Source organism: Scomber scombrus, chromosome 1, assembly GCF_963691925.1.
Source record: "Scomber scombrus chromosome 1, fScoSco1.1, whole genome shotgun sequence".
Classification (NCBI taxonomy): Eukaryota; Metazoa; Chordata; class Actinopteri; order Scombriformes; family Scombridae; genus Scomber; species Scomber scombrus.
Window position 1 is genome coordinate 14,206,441 of NC_084970.1, and position 12,590 is coordinate 14,219,030.

The following is a 12,590-nucleotide window of genomic DNA, read 5'->3' on the forward strand; positions in this document are numbered from 1 at the left end:
TACTTATTTTTCTGTCTCATGGTCTCTGGAGGGATTTGTACTTCTCTGAAAAACAGAGGTCATCAGCCGTCTGTCTTTCTTCCAGCTCTTACTGGGCTGTTTTATACATATCCAACAGTGAACAATGACTGGTTCAAGACTTCATTATGGAGACAATCACTGGCGTATGATCAGCATACTGCTCCGTTGAGAAAATCTGTGATCTTTAATGTGTCATTTGATGATAATTACTCTATGCCATTTTAACAGCTTTGTTTAGTGGCGGTCTTGCTGCTTTGCTCAGCCTTCCTGGGCAGTCTGGGGCTACTAGCAGCTTTCCTGCCAGTCTGAGGGCTGGAGGAACCAGCAGTCATCTTGCGTTGAAGTAAGGGGCTCCTGGAACCCTTGGGCTTTGTTGGTGTCATTAAAGAGTCCTTTAGTGACCTCAGGCTGAGTAGACCACAGAAATAGTTACACTGGTGCTGAGAGATGAACTGCTCAAAAACTTTGGGATTCCCTTCAACAGAGAGACCTTGATGCCTGCAGCAGCACACAAGCAAATGTTACAGTCATGATCAGTATAAATGTAAATTACTTGTAAAATCAGGTGCAGTTTTCACAGGATCATTTACAGAAATACAAATATACTAACCCCGTCGATTTGACTGTAATTCCAACATTGGTGATCTTTGTGTCAACACCTGCAAAAAAACACCATGCAATTACAGTATTTTTCTGTTGTTTAGGCAACATATTAAAAAGTGACAGACATATGAACCACAATAACTCCAAAACTGCAGTAAAAAAATTAAGAGGCAGATAAAAATCATACAAGTTCTCAAAACACAACATACAGTATGTTTTGTATATTTTATCAGCATAAATGGTCTGTAACAAATGGTGTTTACAGACTATCAGGCTGATATTTCTCTTAAACTACTAGAAAGGTATCTTGCTCCCTTTTTCCTTTTTACAAACATGCATTTTTTTTACATTGATATAGTAAAGCATGTAAACTGTCAACCAAGTCTGGGCTTCCTATTCTCTCGAAGAAGGATTTAGGATTAGGATTAAACACAAATGTAAAATAAATAAATAACTGTTACATTCAAGACTCAGCCTACCTTCTAGCTGAGTGAGTAGTAGATTTCCATTGGTCCATTGGAAGATCCAGTGCTGCAGAGCACAGCACTTCTGCTCCACCTCAGATGCAGTCTTCATTTCTATCCTGCCCGTATGATCCAGGAGAGAGTATTTCTGATATACTCCCATCAGATCAGCCTCCACTGTAGCATAAGGGATTGTGTTTGCTGGACGATACATCATGTAGACCGGAATTACCCTATCATAGATTATAATAAAGCAAATTACATTTACAGAGAGGCTTAATGGTTTGTGTAAATGAAACTCAAGAGAATGTGAACATTTTATGAAGGATAAAATGTTTGTACTCACTCCAGAGAAGGCCCAAAGTTTTCAATCACTCTCGCCTCTGCAGAGAAGATTTTACAGTATTCGCGAGCCAAGTTCTGAATTTTACACTCCTGTATGCAGAACATTGGAGAAAAGCCAGTTAAGATAATCTCAACCTACACCAATGTATTTATTAAATTTTCATATGATTAGTGCCACAGTAATCCTACAGGGGTGGCAGGAATGACACCTGACTGATTTATTAATATACTGGAGTGACACATTTAAATTTAAGAAGACGTGAATTAATTACAAAATCAAACCTTTCATTCTATACTATTTCACCTTCATGTGATGCTAGTTTTATTTCCTCATGTTTCTTTGAACTCTCTCCAGATCTTTTCTTGCATACCTTCCTTACAAAGTCCAGGTTCCTGTCTATAAGGCAGCTTTCCTCTTTCCCTCCATAGGCGATAGGGTTGCATACTTTAACGATACACGTGTTTCCAGACTCAAACACAGGCTCCAGGCCATAGATGACTTTTGCCCTCCAGACTTTGTGAGCACAGCCATCACCAATACGAGACTCCTGCATCATTATACGGCCAAAGAATTTGTTGCCCCAGACACCAGAATCGGCCACACCCTTGTTGAATACCAGTGGTGTCATTTCAATTTCTTCTCCGACTTTATGAGAACATATACAAAAGTACAATGGCGAGTCAGAAAAGCATTTTAAGTTGGCACAGGATAAACAATAATGTAAAGATTTAAATTATCATCTTACCACCAAGCTCCTCACGTAGGGACATTCCAGCCAAGACTGCAACCGAATGAGAGAAGACAGAATAAAAGTGTGCAAAAGAAAATAATTTATTCATGCCAAATTTAATATATGAATGGGTACGTACTATCTGCACTAAGTAGGTAATCTGTTGAGTCTGTCCCATATTCATTTGTGATTGTGCATCCATAAACACCAGAGTCTTTGCTTGATGCTTGAGCAATAGCAAGATTGACCTGAGTTTCATCCCCTGCACTGAGAGACAAAAAAACAAAGTGTTTAATAAAACATTCAGGAGTTTGTGTGTTTTATATTTAAAGGTGTCACTCCCAAATAAATGTTCAGCCTTGTTGGAACACGATTTAAAATTGCAATTATAAGTGAGCTACTTTGTCATATTACAACCCTTTATTTTTTTAAAGTAAGTACCATTTTATAAAAAGAATATAAATGCTGGAGATATTTTCCAGTATCTTGTGATTCTCTAAGTATGCTTACATAGATGAAATAAGAACTTACTTTCTTTTCATCTGCACAATCTTCACTTCATTTCTGTACCATGTGATTGTAGAGTCACTGAGAATATTGAAGAACTGGCACCAAAGTTTCAAGTGTCCTGAGGCATCTGCAAAGGTTTCACCCCTGATTTTACGGATAACTTGAGGAGCTGGAGGATGAGACACCAACACAAATAAGTAAACACATGCACTAATTTTGACAGCACATTACATTCTATACTTATTGTGGACAAGAAATAATGAACATTACCATTCTATAACAAGAAATGATAAAGGATGCAGGAAGGCATCAGTCAAACTGCAACCTTACAGCCAAAGCCAAGTCAAATTTGCCCATATTACAAGAAGAAAAAAAACTCACCAATTTTGGCTGTACAAGGTAACATGAGACAAACACGTCCTTAGTGGAATGAATTAAGTACAAATGTTGACATTTTAAACCCACACTGGTTATTTCTATGGTGTAACTGGCACACAAAACAGGACTACTTGTGTGTAATTCTAAGAATATAAACAAAGAATATGGTGCTCTGAACTACAATCATTCCCCCAAATACACAGTGTACCACACATCAGTAAATAAGGATGTATGGTGATGTTTGGCTCACCAGTTTGTGCACCTTGTATTAAATATAAAGCAGCTAATGTTTTTGGTCACAAATTCTCTATTTTGCCAATGTATATACACCAATATACATATATCAATATCAAATTTAAATATAGATTAAATGACTGCACACCACTGACTTTAAAAGTACTGTGTAATTGTCTACAAAACTTTTTTTACGTTTTGGTTTCAAAGAAGCATGTGTCATCTGCCATAATGTTCTTTTTTATACTACCACTAGAGGGTGCCAGAGCTGGAAACAAATTCACATTTAAGGAATCATAAAACATTCCAACAATTTCTACTGGGCTATGGCTCTTAGAAAAGAGATGTTTTTCCAGGTCATGTTGTGTTACGTCCTGAATCTGTGTGTTCTGTATACCCGCCCTTTGTTTCAAGGAGCTGACAAAATCATTGGGCCTGTCGAAACAGTGGCAGCTGAGCGGGCTACAAAAAGGCCCTTTCTCCTCATCCTCAGTCTTTTTCCCAGCCAACAGACTCTGCAGCAACAGAGTCTCCTCCACACCACATTATTTGTTCTTAATTTTTCTTTGTTTCAGTATGTAATCAACAAACCTCTTTGCTATCTAGTTCAGGTGTCCTTTATTAATAACGTAACATGTTGAGAGAACTATGTTTTTGAGTTAGAGTAACACTGCATGAATATGATCCATTTAAAGATTGTTCATACATGAAGGATATTTTACCTTTGAATGGATCATGCTTGTCCTTCTCTACAGGTTTAATCTCAGTTTTCGGGATTGGGATTTCCTCAGTAGGCTGGTGGTTTGGTGATTTAGTCTCGGTTGTCATCTTCCTCCTGCTGAGGAGTGGAGATTGCTTTTCCACTGGAGAGGTTCTCTCGCCAGGGGGCTGAAGCAGAGGTGACCGTCGTGAGATGCTTGGAGATGAAGAGAGCAACGAAGGACTTGAGGAAAGCTTACTGCTCTGTATAGACGCCTCCTTTTTCTGAGTTTGGTTATCAATCAGAGTTGTGGCCTCCTCAGGTTTGACCTTAGGTATTAGGATTTTGCGGCGGGCTCCAGAGGCCAGCTCTTGTGGAGTAGCCGAGGGAATGGGAGAAACACAGTTTCTTCTCTTTAACAGTGGACTAGCCCCAGGATTTGGATTAGTTAAGGAATCAGTCCTTGAAAATTCCTCAACCATAGGACTCTCCTGTTCAATAGGTTGATGATTATTTTCTTGTGTGTCTGTGCCAAGTACACTTTTAGTGGAAGTCTTTGACACACTCTGTAAACAACTGTTTGTGTTGTGTTCTTCAATTTTGCATTGATCTGAAAATGTTGTAGAATTTATTTCAGTTTTCTTCCGCTGACTTTTGCTGTTGGCTTGATCTTTTGGAGTTAACTTTTGGAGAGATCCCATGTCTTTGCCTTGAACAGGTTCATCTGTGGTATGCTCTTCACACCTGGCCTTCATTGGTGTCATTGTAAGTGGTGTCCCAGGTTCTTGATGGACTTTTCCAGATAGGTTTGAACTTGATGTAAGTCTTTGGGTCAGTTCCTCCTTTGATGCCATAGGAGTAACACTGTTTCTGACATTTTCACTCTCAGAGATGGAAACAACAAGGCAATCTTTCGGAGAAACCAGCAGTGATGCTTTAATTTCTTGGCCAATGTCCATAACAGTTTCATTATATTGTTTGGCACTGCCATGTTGTCCAGTGGTGCCAGTGTCTATGACAGAGATAGGAGGGATCACAAGAGGTTTTTGTGAATCCTGAACAGGTGGTGAAATTCTACCTTGAGTCTGTGTTTGTTCCTGATCAGTAAGATTTAGTTGATGGTAAATTTCCATGAGGGTTTCCTTAATGTTTTTGAGAGGAGGATTATCAATACTTGTTTCAATTTTCCTGTCAGGAATGGATGTCTTCACTTCCAGTTTACAGCTGCTCTCATCACCTCTTAATTCCTGACATGTGTCTGTAGCTGTTATAGTGTGATTTTGCTCATACTCAGCAGGGACCAGTAAGGTGGGCATGGAATTTGCAACTGTGACATCAAGAGCCTCTAATTGAGATCTCAAAAGTTCAGCAACAGATATGACTCGTGTCACAGTTTTTGGAATTTCTTTGAAGCCTTTAATTTGGTGCTCGCATAAGTTTGTATTTTCGGGAGGTTTTTTTAGATGTGGCATAGCAGTCTCAAATTTAGCTGGCTTTACATTATGTAAGTCTGAACTGGTTTTCTCCTCCATTTTTAATATGGGCTCATTCTTGTCCATTTCATCATTATTTTCAGTTTCCATCTCAACTATGTTTTCATCTGGCACCACACTTTCAGCCTGCACTGATAACTTACCTACGTCATTACCCTCTAACTTCTCATCAACTTGTATTTCTGTCCCTTCAGATTTTATAGGTGTATCAACTTGGCTTTGCTGGTCGGTGGGCGAAACATTACACCCTCGGGTGCTCTCCCCACCACCAGGGCTTTCGAAGGGAGACTTCGGTAGGTCTGTAAAAAGGGCCGTATGGCTTACATTTGATCCCCTGGAATGATCCCATGTGTCCTGTGTCATTTTGTCAATGGCTGCTTGAAGACCATGGTGCACAGAAGGGGTCTGGATGTCATCTGTTGTGGTCTCTCTTTCTGATGGAGTCTTTTGTGGTAGCCTTGCTTCCATTGAACATTGGTTGGGTGGTAGCTCAAGGTTGACAGGTGCATCATTCCTGTTCATCTTTGTATGGGCCTGTGTAACCTTGGGACATAATACAAGCAGAGGTTTCCATGCTGTAAATACGTATTCTCTTATCCCCGGCTATGCTGGACATGGATAAACACATGTAATTTTAAAAACAGCAACAGCGTAACCAGCAACAAATAGAAGAGGGAATGGAAAGGCCTTAGGGCAAACAGAAATCTATGTACTGGAAAAAATATAGCAATGGTGATTTGAAGTTCTAGAAATTATTTTACACCAATAGTGTGTTTATTATGTTCAGTATTGACATATATTCATTCATCTTTAACCTTAATCCAAATCCAGGAAATTAGCTAATGCTTGTTAGTTCGCTCCACCATACACATAAAGAGTTCTACTCAAGCAACACTTTTTGTTATGACACTGAAATACTGCATGCAGGTTTCATATATCATATAGTGAAACATAAGCACAGTGCACTGCTTTCCTCCACCAGTCTGCACCAGAAAGTTAGCGTCAAATCCCCATAAAGTCTGTGGTTGAACCCTATTTAAATTAGCAGGAGAGGTTCCCTGTGTCATATGGCATTCCATCAAGGATGAGATGAGCCACAATATAACTCAGAGGTTATTCCCTTTGCCTATGTTGTGTCTATATATTCCCTGAAACTGACTTCAAAATACTACTGTTAAAATCAAACAGTATACAGTTGATGTAATTATGAAATACATTTTTTTTTTTAAACTGTGTCTGCTAATTTTTGCTTGTTTCTCATTCTTCCACTCTATCTAATTCTGTCATGGTGAGGCCTATTCCCACGTAAGGTGGATATTTTATATTTAAGTGTGGCCAGAATGCCATTCCAGTAATTTTAAGAGGTGCTTCAGCTGTGCAATGTTTTGTCTCAGCTCTCAGTAGCCATGTAGCTGGAGACAGGGTGATAACATAAGCAGCGTACAATTAAGAATTAGCACTAATTGAGCATGTGGCCGAATGATAATCAAGGGGAACATCTTTATTTCAAAACAGTATGAGAATTTCTTTATCTTTCTACTTATTATGATAGAATATAATTTATGTTTGATATATGCACTGCACTTTTTTTTAACATCAATTAAGTCTCAATCAAATGAGTGATGTATGACTAATAATAATGACTAACAATGTAAAAAAAAACAAGATCAAGCTCTTAATTATTTGCTGTAATGATCAACTCTCCAGCCTTTTAACTATATCAAATGCACTGCATCATTATACCTGTTGCATCTGTCAACATGTGCGTCATTTAATTCTTGTCACACAGTGGGGCATACTTGTAAAAAGCTATAAATAACTTCTGGATGCTTGTGTTACTGATGAGACTTGTGTTGGCAGCACAAAGCACTCATGAGCTCATGCGAATGGGCTCACTCACCTCGCTCAGCAGCACTTGCTGAGGCACAGACACATTCTTTTGGCAGGGGGTTGTTTCCTTCTCAGACAGCTGATCTCCAGTCTGTTCACACGGACGCTGAGGCAAAGCAATCCTGCGTTCACATGATGTGTCCACTGACTCAAAGTCTCTGTTCAACAAAGTTCCATCAGTGGAAGTATTTGACTTACTATGAACATCCATAACTGTAACATCATCTGTGATGGTAATGTGCTTTATGATTTGGGCTTGTTGGGGAGCTGGTACAGCACTCGTCTGTAGTTGTGTTGACATCATGTGAGGATTTTGGTTCTGCATTTCCAAATGTTCTTCTGTATCTTTGTGCTCATTTTCCTTCTTATGCTTTGCAGCTAATTTACCTTCAGTTCCTGAGGCTATGTTTTTTGTGGATGTGTAAGCAGCAAGAGATACTGAGGCAGTGAGCTGTTCTTTCTGTGAGGGCACAGCACAAACATTTTCATCCTTTGAAACAAACAATGCTTCCTCCATTGATGATTTCAGATTATGTTGTGCCACATTTCTGGAGTCTGAATCCAAAACTGAAGAACTAACAATATTCTCTACTTCCATATCCTCCACTAAATTTCCCTTCGAATGTCCAGACTCTGTGCAAGTCAGAGCCAGAGAGGTGGGGGGCTCCTCTTTTTCTCTTCTCTCGTCAGACGCCCTTTCTCCTTGAGTATCAGCTTTTGCGACTTTTGAACTGTTGGAAATTTTAATCTTCTTCTTGACAAAGGGAGTTTTTGGTTGGTGCAAAGTGAAAATATTCTGGGCAGAGTCATATGTATAAGTCCCACCCTTAGTACCATTTTCATTGATGACCTGTCCATTAGTTATAGCAGAGACTGTTCCATTAGTGACAGGGACTGGCCTTTCTTCCACCTCCTCGACAGCAGTGGTCTCGGACTCCAATGCTACAGTCTGCTGGCTCTCCTCATTGCCCTCATCCTCCATGGAGCTTGGTATGCTCAAAAAGGCCTCCATTGTCGAACGACGTTTCCTCTGTGAGCGGTCTGGACTGATGGTTCGTAATGGCTCCTGGTTTTCTTTACCTTCTACTTCCTTGCGTTTGTTTTCAGCCTTTTGTTTCAGCTTGGCAAAGTAGCGCTGGTGGATCTTGAACTCATTCATTTCACCAACCTCCAGAACCCCAGAACAAGACACAATACCTTTATTGTTGCTGGCTGATGCCTGGTATATAGCTGCATCCTCCACAGTGCAACTGCAAAGAAAAAAAAAACTGGTTAACTTAACTTAAATCAGACTATATTTAACAAATACAACAGTAGACATTGAGGAGTGCCCTTTTGCTGTGCGTCTGCCAAATTATTGATAGCTTTAATCTAAATATCTTCGTAGAAAGTTTTCACTGCCAACACAAAGTTGATCTTAGTAGGAAAAGTGCAGTTAGATGTTAGATGTCACGTGATATCATCATACTTGTAAATGTGCAGGGAATGGTTTTGTCCGTTGCGGAATATTTCATATTTAGGTAGTCCACAGTATCTGTCCAACTGCATATCATCCTTATACCAAATAACTTGAGGGGCAGGGTATCCTGAAAAAGACAAAGAAAATAATCTTGATATCAGGACCATTGATCAAATACAAAAAAGTAGCAGTGCATTTTTGAGCTAGAATAGACAGGGTGCATTATGCTTGCAGTGTTGGCTATTTTGAAATATTTCAGAAGCTTAATATGTATGAAATGACCAGATGTATAATAGGCCTTTGTTCCAGAAACCTCTGTTATGTTGTTACATCCTTATAAGAGTGCTTCTTACAGATTTCTAATCAATACATTTCTATGGGGTAACATCTGGAGTAAGGCCTTGCAACGCTTTTCTATATTATGCAACCTGCTGGCTAAGACACTGTTTACCTTTAACCACACAAGAGAACTTCACATTGCTTTTCTCAGACACAGCTTTTGACTTCAGAGTTGTTTCAAAGGAGGGCTGTGTTTCTTCTTTTAATTGTGCCATCACACTGCAGAGTGTGCTCCTGTGCAAAAAGAAGAGAGCTGGTCAGTTAAGTTGCATCTGCAATAAAAACAAGTGACATAAAAAGTCACAATGTGTGGAGCCTGCTCTCTGTCCCCCACTATCCCAGAGCAGACAAAAATATAACCACGCTTACAAATCTTCTGGACTTGAGAATAAAACTTTAACAATCAGTGATTTGACCTGGCAGGCCACCATACAGTCTCCACAGACCACTTTGCAAATAAACACTAAACTACTAAATATCAGTACACCAGCTGAAGTAAACTGCATTCAGAAAAATAGCTACACAACACATTTGAACTCACTGCACTTAATTTTTCCTGTAATGATGGTGTCACTTGAGCAGCTACAGTATACAGAATGGAAGCAAATGCAAGCAGGTCACCAGACAGCAGCAGGTTGGTTATGTTTGGACATGACTAATAAAACTATTTGGACTGTGAGCTCTCATTATGTCATATAATCTGGGGACCTAAACAAGCACCATGCCAACCATTTCCCTGGACATGTGCTGACGTCATTAAAAGTCCATTGTCTTAAATATCTAAGAGTTTGTTTTTTTCTTTTTCTTTTGTTTTTTTCTGGGTTCCTATCAAGTGAGGCAGATGAGTCAACCAAAACAGAGGTGTATCTTTCATATTCATTTCTTTTTTTAAAAAGAGCACATTAAGAAGACACCAAGGTACTCTCTCTTTGAATAATGAAATTCAGTATAGCTTGCTTATTTGCCATTTCCTTAGAGAGGCTTCATAAGGCCACGTGGCATTAATTACAGAAATGGAACACATCACCATAAATATAATGTATTGAATCCAGAATATTGAGCTATGATAGCATGTGGAAATGCAGAGGAAACATCACACACATATAATAATATAAAATGACGAGGGTTCGCATGCATTTGATGAGCACATTATTGTGGTATATGTATATATTACTGTATGTGCAGTTGATCCATGTCTGGTGTTGACATCCATTTCAGTGTTGGGTCAGTGCACAGTTAAAGGATACTGTAACACTTCAGTGCATGTTGTTCATCATTAAGCAAACAAAACCAGACACTAATGCTGAAGACAGCCACATTTATAGCATATTCTGCTATATAATAATATACTATTGATGTGAAGTATGTGAACAATTTTCTTGTTAAGGGCCAACAAGGGGTGACAAATAATTCACAGTATTGTTTGCTTATAAAAAAATACTCTTATCAGGCAACAGGTAACTTCTTTGATAATATTGCTGTAAATGTTGGTCTGTGCCACAAACCTAGAAACATTTTTTTACTAAAAGACCTCACTATAGCCTTTTCCTTTTCTGTATCATTGCAGTTGAACCCAATGGTCAGCACTCCTTGGTCCATGAAAATATATTTCCATGCAAAAGATATATTAGAATAAAGAGTACGGTCTAGACCTGCTCTATGTGTAAAATGCCTCGAGATGACCTTTGTTGTGATTTGGCGCTATATAAATAAATATTGATTGATTGATTAATTGAAGATGCTGTTAGTTTATTACTTGTTGCGAAATGGGGCCCATGGTGCATAACTGAGATGATGTTCAATCAGCACCAGCAAATCCTGGTGACCATGGCAGCAAACAGAGAAATAACATGCCCAAGTTTGGAAAATCTAGTAGTACAAAGTATTAATGTATTTTAGTGCACTTGCTGGACAACATGTGCCTTTCAGAGGTGTCTCAACCGGACAACACATGCTGTTAGTCAGGAATGTGTACCTGTTCTCTGGCCTCACGTTTGAGAGGTAGCTGCAGCCACCAGGCCGGCTACTCCCATTGATATCAACCCCATTGCTGGATCTTCCATTGCCAAAAGAGGAGTTTATCATTGTCCTCCGTGAACCCATTTTCCGTCAGTTATACTCAGAGAAATTAAAAACAAACAAAAAAAAAGTCCTCCAAGAAAAAAGTAACTGTTGTTGTTGTTGCCACTCAATTTTTACTTTCCGGAAAGATGATAGGAGCTAAAAGAGAACAGAGAAGGAGAACATTAATTCTGATAACATTCTATCAGACAAGACAACATTAAGTAATATTACATAAGATTGTAATAAGTATTTAGATTTAAAAACTTTTCCCCCCCATTAATTACAATTAAAACACAATTAAAAATCAGCATTAGATGCTCTTTAAATATACTATACCTCATTTACATGTCTTATCTGTTTCCATGGAAAATACTAAGCAAACAATTGATTTTATAGAGTTAACTCACCATTCACAAGTTTCTTTCCCTCCTTTGAAAGATACCCCACAGCACTGACTTAAGGCACTGCGATTTCCAATCAAACATGAGCATGCGTAGGCTGCTGGACTATTTATAGTTGGCCTGCAAATAGGCACAAGAGCACATCACACTTTCCAAAAATTGCCTTTGGACACTTTTATATATAAAAAAAAAACAAGACACAAGCACTAAAATAATTAAAAGTTACAGGATGAAATGTTTGAGTAGAAACAACAAGAAAGATTCACAGTAATTCCAAGTCAAATACAAGGTCATCCCAGAATTGGTAGTTCTCCAAATAGGAGGAGAAGATTTTAAAAAAACAGGGTGAAGCGTTTTTTCTACTCTGTTATGAATAGCATGAGCTCAGAGAAGAGAAGGAACATTTGTTGGGTCGGTAGTTGCTGCTCTTCTCCTCAAACTGCCTGTTTACCTCTGGATACAGACTGTAATAAAAAATCATATGAGACTGTCAATCAGTACAATGACGCCTTCATTTTTAAGTCCATTAATATGAGCGGTACATTCTCTCAGTCATCTGGTCTCACGAGGTTACTTTGTGTGCAGTTCTGTTGACCTCTTTGTACCAAATGACTTGTTTACACATATATAAGTAATTCCTAAAGCCCTTTAGAAGTATTTCTTCTTTAAGTTAAAAAAGTATAATAATATACAATCGAGAAGCCCATCAAGTTATCTGGCATGCATTGTCATAGGATTGACAATTGCTAAGAATCCCCAGAGGAAAAGCAGTAGGAATAGAACAGCCTTATATAGGCACATCCTACTGACTGCCAAACAGCTATGGGCTCTTATCTTTACACAAGCATGCATGCACGTACACACACATACACATGCAGAGTTTATAGCAGAAATTCAATTTGCATTTGTGTTCTATCAGGTACTTTATGTGATGTACTGTTTTGTTAAACTGCATTCA

At 38.7% G+C, this 12,590-nt stretch overlaps 1 protein-coding gene across 1 annotated transcript; it reads right to left on the reverse strand.

The window, feature by feature from the left end:
• Positions 1-242: 242 nt before the first annotated feature.
• On the reverse strand, positions 243-11,270 carry LOC133979730 (alpha-protein kinase 3-like). The gene is made up of 13 exons (XM_062418315.1): positions 11,119-11,270; positions 9,280-9,401; positions 8,838-8,955; positions 7,380-8,619; positions 4,009-6,022; positions 2,696-2,843; positions 2,304-2,431; positions 2,180-2,215; positions 1,805-2,079; positions 1,435-1,523; positions 1,104-1,321; positions 632-680; positions 243-519 (listed from the first exon to the last, which is right to left on the reverse strand). The coding sequence occupies exons 1-13, from the start codon at positions 11,268-11,270 to the stop codon at positions 243-245; spliced, it is 4,866 nt and encodes a 1,621-aa protein (XP_062274299.1).
• Between the last annotated feature and the right edge of the window lie 1,320 nt (positions 11,271-12,590).